This window comes from Arachis ipaensis, chromosome B3 (assembly GCF_059453495.1).
Source record: "Arachis ipaensis isolate K30076 ecotype BB chromosome B3, ASM5945349v1, whole genome shotgun sequence".
Taxonomy (NCBI): domain Eukaryota; kingdom Viridiplantae; phylum Streptophyta; class Magnoliopsida; order Fabales; family Fabaceae; genus Arachis; species Arachis ipaensis.
The window spans coordinates 113,608,325-113,618,361 of record NC_142438.1 but is presented as its reverse complement, the minus strand read 5'-3'; the positions used below and the strand labels follow the sequence as shown (position 1 = coordinate 113,618,361).

At 34.9% G+C, this 10,037-nt stretch overlaps 2 protein-coding genes across 4 annotated transcripts; both read right to left on the bottom strand.

Moving 5' to 3' along the window:
- Positions 1-134: 134 nt before the first annotated feature.
- LOC107630773 (ubiquitin-conjugating enzyme E2 5) lies at positions 135-2,869 on the bottom strand. Of its 3 annotated transcripts, none has more exons than XM_021119151.2 (6): positions 2,505-2,869; positions 2,326-2,405; positions 1,899-2,013; positions 1,705-1,757; positions 1,443-1,571; positions 135-521 (listed from the first exon to the last, which is right to left on the bottom strand). In XM_021119151.2, the coding sequence occupies exons 1-6, from the start codon at positions 2,852-2,854 to the stop codon at positions 388-390; spliced, it is 861 nt and encodes a 286-aa protein (XP_020974810.2). In that variant the 5' UTR covers positions 2,855-2,869; the 3' UTR covers positions 135-387. The 3 variants fall into 3 exon arrangements, with proteins under 3 accessions (XP_020974810.2, XP_016189487.1, XP_088365076.1); XM_016334001.3 differs by having other exon boundaries at positions 2,749-2,863; XM_088508950.1 differs by having other exon boundaries at positions 2,696-2,824.
- A 351-nt stretch (positions 2,870-3,220) lies between these two features.
- Positions 3,221-7,422, bottom strand: LOC107630772 (ARID/BRIGHT DNA-binding, ELM2 domain and myb-like DNA-binding domain-containing protein). Its single transcript, XM_021119150.2, has 3 exons — positions 6,989-7,422; positions 5,765-6,875; positions 3,221-4,521 (listed from the first exon to the last, which is right to left on the bottom strand). The coding sequence occupies exons 2-3, from the start codon at positions 6,725-6,727 to the stop codon at positions 3,634-3,636; spliced, it is 1,851 nt and encodes a 616-aa protein (XP_020974809.1). The 5' UTR covers positions 6,728-6,875; positions 6,989-7,422; the 3' UTR covers positions 3,221-3,633.
- Positions 7,423-10,037: the final 2,615 nt, after the last annotated feature.

Genomic DNA, 10,037 nt, shown 5'->3' with positions numbered 1-10,037 from the left:
TAAGATTGCATTTATTGATTATTTTATGTCATAAATTCAATAAAGTAATGATTACAGTCAGAGAACGGCTAAATTCCAAGATTAAATATAACCATTTCGACTCAATTTAAAAGAAAGGAGAATGAGAGAACAAGTTTAATTAAAACTCTAATAAATGCATTGATATGCAAATCCAGGATGAACGTTCAGAAATTGTAACCTTATATCAGAAAAAGTAATTATCTGAATCATAAATCAATTTACACAACCAACATGGTCCATGGAATAGAAAGAAAGGTTAAAATTTTTCCCTTCAACCTTGAGATTTTGTGTCTTTCAATTCCACTACTCAATAACAAATCATGTACAAGCAACACAGTGAATAATGCAGGTAATGTGAGTGAACATCTAAGGATCAGGTTCCCCCGCAATGGCGTCATCACTAGAGGCATCATATTCTTCTTCACTTAGCTCATCGTCACTCGAATTTTCTTCCTGAGTAGCTCCAATATCTTCTGGCTTGGCATATTTTTCACAATATTCTGTTCATGGATTCTCTCAAGATTAATATACATATAAAAGAAGATGTACATAGAATAGAGTAACAAATTGGGATTGGGTAGACATTAGACTGATATATTCGTCTTTTCAGTCTTTCTCTCAATTGATGCAGGGTCCTAGAATTTAGAATTATACTGGTGCGAAATACTAAATGAGAAGCTGTGAAATTGAACGAATGACAAACATGGCCAATGATATTGTGCAGTTGGCATCTTTCATCATTGCCCTTGTAGCTCAGGATGTATTCTTGGTAGATAGTAGTTAAATGGTAAATGTTGTATTAAACCATATCCGCTTCCACAAACAAAGCGAAAACAAAGATGTTGGCTCTCATTGTAATTAGAAGTTTAGAACTCGTTTTTTATGTCGGTGAAAGGGAGCACTAAGAGAGTAGCAGTAATATGAAACAGCAACTTAAAGATGAATTAATTTGATGAGGAACTCATAACCTAGAACTTGTCAACACATATCATCCCTAACGACGTGTCCCATGATCGACAACAGATTCAACATAATAGCATGATAAGTAGCAAAGCTATATGTTACCACAAGATATTTGGAGCAAGAGATCTCCATTTGAGACCCATTATGCATTGATCCCTAAGGATTGTAACAAAACAGGTCATGCAATTTACCATTACTAAACAACAAAGCAAAAAATCTGCATGACACTGAAATACTAAAAACCAAAATCCTCTTGTAGCAACCCCAAAAGAAAGAAAAATGATAAAGCTCCAGCACAAATCCCAACCTGAAATCTTCTAGCATTTTAAACTAGGACAAGTGTAATAATAATCAATGATAATGAAGAAACGCTCTTACTTATGGTAGAGTGACAGATTACCTCAGTGTTGAGGAAGCATTCTAGAGTTATACCATAGAAACATGACAAGGATTATTACCTTTGACTTTTTGTTCATATGCTGCATGATCTCGCATCATTAAGGCAGCAGCATCACCATTCAACGGATCTGATGCGTTCGGGTACAGAAGAAGTTGAGGAAGAAACACTTCAAACACATTAACAAGGTCTGAGTGGAAATAAGAAAAATGATTACAGAATATTGAGGTGGTGGCTCTATCAAGCAAGGTAAGTACACTAAAAAAATTTCATTTTAACACCAACATATGCAAGGTAAAGCATGATATGACACTATTACTTACCAAACATGGGACTCCAGGTCTGGTTAATAACATCTAAGCAAACTGATCCAGACCTAAAAAAAAAACAGCATCAGTTAGCCACTGAGCTTTGCAAAGTGTTTGTGCAACAGCCAACACAAGTTCCACAGAGGACAATGATTCTGCTTAAACAGGACACAAACAATGAAACTTTTGGACTTTTGTGAAAAACTCACATTTCATCAACATTGGGGTGGTAAATTTTGTTTACAAAACCAATAGAGGGGGACTTATAAGGATAAGCATCAGGTAGCTCCACCCTAATCTTCCACACACCATCTTGATAGGGACCTGCACATGATTCCATAAGAGCAGAAGAAAGGAGAAGGGAAAAAAAATCAGTGTGGAGCACCTTTAAAGTTAACTAGTAGATAACATAATAGATCCTAATAAAATTCATCTTCATTGAGGAGAAAGAATGCTGCAACATCTCTCTACAATTACAAACCCCAGTGCACTAGCCTAATTCAAAACTCAGTAGCTGCTGTTTGAACTGCTGATCTTAAAACACACATAGAGACACAAACTACAAAGCCATGTGAATCTCCAGATTAATGTGAGGAAATTTACAAAAAGTGAAGAAATAAAAGAAAAGAAAATTACTGTCTTTTGGTCCGCGAAATTCTACAAAGAACTCTTGCATGCCATCGTTCATCATTTCCACCTTGTAATCACTCATCATCCTGATGCATATCAATCCAACACCCCAGATGAGAAAAGATAACAACTTTACACAAAAAACTCTTTTCTGAAATCGAAAACAAAAAGAACAAATTACAGACAGTTTCATCAAGTCCATGTCTCGACGTTTGCTTGGAGAAGACATCGTTTTTCTCTTTCTTTCTTCCTTTTTTTTTTTTTTTTTCTGATGGGTACAGAGTGAGTGTGTGTGAATCACTGAATTGTGCAGGGGTGAGAAAGGAAAGAAGCAATAATAATAAGAATAAAGATTTATAGGAAGAAAGAGGCTTACTCCACAGTCACACCCAAAAAGGAAGCAGGGTAAAAGAAATTGTGACCACTCACCACATATGAAATGGCGCAGTAATTTTTTCTTGGGAGTTGCGACATTGTTACTTGGAACAGAATATATATCCATAAAGCTCGCACTTTCGGTGATGCTCTTCAACATATAATCTAATATAATCTACACGTTTCTTTGGGTTCAGCTGGAACTAGAGCCATTCTTTTGTCACTTGACCTAGTTTCATGAATGACAAAAATTTATTAAATCTTTTCAATTTTTACTTTTACACATTTTCTTTTTTTTTTTTCCATAGAATCTCTCAGCCCAATAAGCCAGAGACTAATTCATCGCAAAAACTCTGTTTAAAGATTTATTGCTGACCAATAGATTAGGAAGGTTGAGTCTGGCTGGTCAATGGGGATCACTTTTTATTATTATTTAAATGTGACATTTAGAAAAGCTGAATAAATAAGAGAAGAAGAAAATCTATAGTTGAAACAAAACTCAAATGCCCAATCCAACCAAAAAGTAAAAATAGGAATCAATACATTGATCCAGACTAAAGATATGGTTGATCCCTTACAATCACAATGTTCTTTTCTCTTCTAATCGCATTATGTCTCTCTTAGAAATACATTGATCATCAACCATCTAACACAATGCTCCTACTTTATCCAAACTTGTAACCATCTACAGCAAGAACAAGCTAAGGGTTTGCCCAACGGTCAGACTACAAGACTAGTTTTACAGGAATAAGAATGCAGCCGCCAATAAGCACTGCATAGTTGGTAATCAAAAACACCAGAACAAGCCCAAGTTTTTTCTATCCCTCTGTATGACATCAAAATTCCAGTGTTTGAAAGCATTGAACCACAGAAATGTTTCCTAGACCTCAAAATGGTTCAGACCCGTTTGCATCAAAATCTTTTACTCCAATGTTGTCTTTAATCTAAATCAGTGCATTGCTTATTCAGTGAACACTCCAGGAAATTGGAACCTGGGATTTTGAGAGCTCCCATCCCAAAACCTTCGCTAAAAGATCCGAACTCCACTTCATCTTCATCACTATCAACACTATTTGGAGTCACACGGTTCTGATAGCTTCTTAGTTGAATAAGATACATATTAAAGTAATAACTCACCAAGTCCCTTCTTGTCTTGTCTGGAAAGTATCTTGATTTGTTGCTCCAGAAACACTTGTTTTGAGATGGAAAACTCTGACTCATCAAATCCTTGAATCTCTTTTCATCTTCGATTGTCCATTGAAGTGAAATTTCCTCACCCATGCGATCGAACCCCCAATGATAAAATGCAGAACCCAGGTCACGCCTCAATTTCATCCTTCTTTCAGCAATATGAAATCTAACACACTCAACAGAACCTTTAAAATGGCACTCACAATTGCCTTGTCTTCCTCTCCCTACAAGATCCGTTTCACTTGGAAGATCTAAGTCATGTTTCTGAGGCCATACTCGAGTGCCTAACCACTTTGAGTCACTCTCACAAACTTCACCTGTCCATTCTGGGACATCTGCTTGATAAAGAGGACCCACAGAAACATGCTTTTCCTGGAAATCATTTGCAGACTGTTCAATCACTGTCCTTGCAGTCGATGAATCTACTGTTGCAGTTGTTTTATGCAAGAAACAATTTTCGGCCTCTGTATTGACTGAACTTGTTAATTTTTTCCCATTGGCAGAACCTGAATTGCAACAAGAGCATGTGCGAGATTTAACATGTGCTGGCAGCCTTTCACTACATCTCAGTCTTGGAGAAGAATGGTAACGAGGTGCAACGTGATCCTCGTACATATCAGGGCACATCTTCTGCTTCTGTAAAATATACAGTTAAATGCAACAGCATCATAAATTTAAACATTCCAATTTAAAATCTTGTATCCTATAATAAATGCATAACCATTTATCAGTAATTAAATTTAAAAGTAAGATTCCCTAAAGAATTCATGATCAAGGACATACCATAGTATTAAAAAGATACACATCAAGACCTAACTGCTTCCAAAAGCAACTCTCTAACTCATATCCTTCATGTCATTTACACTTAGTAGGACTTTATTACCAATCTTCTCATTTGGATAAATCGTCTTAGGTGCAATTAGGAGCTTTAATATTCTAATTAATGAGAACTTAGTTTTAACTAAATTTTGAAATTTGTTTCAAAACTAGTTATTTTAATGTAAAAGTATATTAAAGTACATTAAAAATGTTAACAACATAAATAGATCTAGCAGTTTATATCTGAAGCCAACCCATTTAAAGATATATTACTTGTAATTGGAAAGACAGCTGGCTTTTTTCGCTTGAACCTGTACATGGAAAACTGAGATCCTCGAATTCAAATTTGATTAAAAGCTATGGTAATAGTATTGGTGTAATTTCTATGCACATCCCTAACGGAAGTTAAGATCCTAGTGCACAGAGCTTCGTGGAAGGTCGTATGTGTATAACCTACCCCCATGAGCAAAAAAGGCTGTTTCAATGACAAGGACACGTGACCAGCAAGTCACAAGTTACAAAAATTTTGTTAACGCCTCACTTTTTTTTAGCAAACTCTATACTGCAGTTAAAGTTCTTGATGGAAAATTAACACAAATGTTCCCTTTTGTACTAGTTACTGAACGAAAAAAAGGTGACAAACAACAATGACAAATATAACAACAAAGCCTGATTCCATTAGGTGGGGTTGGTTACATGATTTAAACAATGCCATTGCATCCAGTCATGGAGGGTTAAAAAGTTTAGAGATTAGTGCTGTAAATTTGAATTGAATCAAGCCAAGTAAAATTCGCGGGCTCGGCCAATTCCATCCAATTTTGGTATAACTTTATATTGAATTGTTGACTTTTAGCCATACTGAGATTGTCTGAACAGGAAAGAAACTAACAGATTGAGATCATATATACCTACATGTAAGCAGAATAAGGACACCACAATACTTGACATATATAAGTACAATGATAATTGATCATTCACGTGAAATGTACCAATTCACTTCAAGATATGAAGAAATGAAAACATACTATGGATAAAATCATTGTGTGCATTGCAATTATACCTGTGAAGAAGGTGTTTCATTGTTAGGTTGTGCGCATGGTTTCACCAACCGAGCCTCTCTTGCCCTCAGTAACTGGATGAAAAAGTCATTGCCTTTATACTCCTTCCACTTTGATGGTTTTGGTAATGGTTGCTGTAAAGGAACAAAGGGATGCTTTGCAACTTGCCTAACCCAGTTCAGCATTCCAGATAATGGTTCCCGTTTGCGCTTGCGAGAGCCAACTCCATTCTCAGCAATTGACGCGTTCAAGGTGACAGAGTATTCCTTAACACCATTACAAGCTTTTTCGTCATCATCAACATGGGAGTGTTGGACATCCTCATATGTATTTATTTTCTGAGTTTTGGTGTCCAATACATTTGGATCTTCCTTGTGGTTAACCAAATCAATATATTCTTTTATTCCATTTGATTCCATCTTTGCAAGCCCGTCATCTTTATCCTTTACGTTTAGAGATAATAGGCCTCTCAATTCTTTCTCTAGCTCTAACAGCAATGACTTAAAACCCCAATCACGCCCATGATTTTCGTTTCTGAAACTCTTCTCTTTGAAAGTCTTCCTGAGCCATTCTTCAAACTCATTCAGATACTTATCAAAAATTAATTTCATCGATGCCAAAACTTGGTGGTTCAAACCCATTTCCTTTGACACATAACCCCACAATCCTTTTCTTGACACAAAATCATATCCACCTATTTCCTTCACAAGAGAGAAGAGTTTGTACAAATCCACTGCTTGTCCATCACCCAGCAAAACCGGCATAGGCCGAACAATGCCACGAGAACAACTCTCCTTTAGATAAACCGGAAAAACTTCATCAAACAAGGTTTTAACTTTGTCATGGTCATCATTATCACTGTGATCGTTTAGATTCCTACAGTCATTACCATTACATACATCAAATATCTCAACTTCATTGAAATCTAAGGACGACCCATTTGACCAAGTTGACCATCCTGCCATGAACGTTGATTCCTTTCTTAAAGGCCTTATATCTCTTGGCCAAAAGAAACCCTAACAACCATAAAAACAGCAGCAGCAACAACAACGACAAATCCTAGCTTGCCATTTTCTAAACGTTGATCTCACAATTCAAAATTAACAGAGACAGCTGCCCAATATAGAACAAATATTGACACAGATTATACAGTGATTTGGATTCATAGAATTGGCAAAAGGGCATAACGGGTGTGAACATTTGGCGGGTTCAGTTGGAAGATTTACCTCGTGATCAAGGTTTCTATGGTCTCTAAAGGCATCACAGAACTGTGGTTGGAGCAGAGAGTCGAGATAGATGAATGTGGTTGCCTCAAGAGAGCCGAGATTGAGATTGAGATTAGAATCTGGGAATGTTGAACATTGACGGTGTTGCAAGATAGAGCTAAGATTTCAATGCTAGAAACGAACGAACAAAAAACGAAGAGAATTAGAAACATATATAGCTGCAGAGGCAACAAAAGGACGAGGAGGAGGGATAAAACAGCCGAATTAAAAGATTTATGGTGGCAATTATCGAAACAAAGTCCCCTTCTCTCTTTTCTCTTCTCTCTGGATTTTCTCTCTTCCTTCCCCTTGGTTCCAGTTTCCACTCAATAGAGGGCACAATAATGAACAAGCATTGTTCTTTGGAAATGATAATAAATTACCTAGGGTTATGCATATGTTACTTGGGCTTATGAAATAAATACCTTCAAGTGCATTCAGATCCGATTAGGGGTGTTTATGGGTCGGTCAGATCGGATTGAAGTAGACCTAGACTTAGGTTTAAAATGACAACGGGTCTATTTTGATTCAATTCGAAGTAATTCGAAAAAAAAAATCAGGTTAAACCAAATCGACTCGATTAAATATTAATATATATAAATTTGTAAATTTTATATATTAAAATAATAAAATTTTATTTTTAAAAAATAAATTTAACAAATATTATATCATATTTATATCAAAATAAATTATTTTAAAATAAAAATAATGCTGTATCATATAAAAATATTATTTGAATTATAAAAATATAATATAACTTTACTAATTAACTCAAATATATATATTATTATAAAAAACAACTTCGGACCGAGTCGGGTAATCCAAAACAAAATCCGAATTCAACCCAAAAATAACATTGGGTAAAAAAAAACTCGAACCAGACAAAATATGTCTCGGGTCTGGGCCGGGCCGGGTCTTGAACATCCCTAAATCCGACCCGTTTAAACTCGATCTTAAATAGGTTAAGCTGTAGCTGCCTGTGTATTAGTGGTAAAGATATTTGTCTCTTAGGTAATCATACTAGGCTTAGTCTTTGATAAAAGGTGTTCTTGAGCCGGTCCGACTCGAAAATTCGGTCCAAACTTGACTATTTTTGGATTAATTTAACCCAATTTTATTGTAACCCGGTTAAATCAAAAGTTTCAATAAATAGTTCAATTAATTTATTAAATCGGATTCCAATTAAAACTCGGGTCACCCGAACCCAGTTTGTTAAACCCGCATAAAAAAATATGTCATAAGACTTTAAATACGTATTTTGGTATAATTGACTTAATTATTATTATAAGACTTTAAATTATTATTATTATTAGACTTCAATTATTACGTGAATATTGCAATGTTATAGAATAATTGTTTTCAAAAATTTAGAGATTTAAAGACGTAGAATCCAAACTTTGGTGATGTCATAATGTACTATAAAAAATTATATGTCTTTTTAATTAATTTCAATCTTACTGTTTTATTTTTAATCAAACTTGTTGAATAAGAAATAGATCAAAGAACTATAAAATTAAAATTTATGAACAAATTCAAGTTCAAATATAGATATCAACTTTTCAATAACAAATACGTTTTTTTCTTCTTTATAAATCAATGTCATCATAATTTTTTGGTATAAAATTTGTCAAGATCCAAAAATGGCTTATATAACAATAACAATAGAGAAATAAATAAAATAACAAAATATTACTTTTTCATCCCTTCAAGGGTCATTATGCTCTGCTAGGGTTTTTTAGGGGTGAGCATGGGTAGCGGGTACCCGATTACCCACCCGAACCCGAACCAAACCAATCAAATTGGTTCTGGAACCGACGGGTAATCGGGTCCAACCCGAACCAAACCAATGACATTTGCTGATGATTGGTTCGGTATCGGTTTGGTGGCGCGGAACCTGAACCAACCCGTATACCCGATCATAATTAATTAAATAATATATATATATATATATATATATATATATATATATATATATATATATATGACTTTTTATGTATTTTCTAACTCATAACCCTAATCCTATCTCATTAATGTTTAAATTTTAATGTGTTTTGGTTTTAGCTTCTTTCAAAGATTATTCACTAGACTTTTGTATTTAACTTCTAATATTTTTATTGCACTTTTATATTTTCATTAGATAAGATTATTTACTATTAATATGTTTGGATTTTGATGAGTTTAGTTTTTAATGTATTTGGTATTTAATATGTTTGCATTATTTCTGTTGATGTTACATGTTTATTGTATTTCTTAAATTTTTAAGATAAAAATTTGCCAATTTGGTTTTTTTTTATGAATTTCAAAGTCATCGGGTACCCGCTACCCAAACCGAACCAATCCGCTCTTAATCGGTTTGGTTTGGTTCGGGTACAAGCACAAAAAATACAAATCCGAACCAAACCAAACCAATTACTTTTTTATCAGTTCGGTTCTAATTTTACCTTGAACCCGAACCAAACCAACCCGTACTCACCCCTAGGGTTTCTAACTTAACAGAGCTTCTGTGCCGTCAAGGTCAACGTTTTATACACATACCACAATTTCATTCCTAACTCAGACTCATCATACAACGCAGGTTCTTCTCTATCCTTTTCTCTTGACATTACTTCTCTGAATCATAACAGAAAGTGGAGGAAAATTAATCGGTTCCGTTCCTTTGAGTAATGAAGAGAGTGATGATGTGATATAATTGTCAAAAAAAATATAAAAGGGGCTATTCACAACTGAATTAATAGTCTGGTTGAAAGACCTTTTGCTGATAAATTCTTCTCAACTGGAACCATGGATGGGGCGCTTAAAGCAATTTGGGGGAGACTAGTAGGGTTTCGAGTAAAGGAGATTGATCACAATCAATTCCAATTCTTTTTCAATAACGAGTGGGATGTTATCAGAATTGAGAGAGGCTCTCCATAGCTTTTCAAGGACTATGCTCTCCATGCCTAGCGTTGAAAAGAAGGGGTATACATTGGAGAACAACTAATCAATAAGATACCAATATGGGCCAAATTTG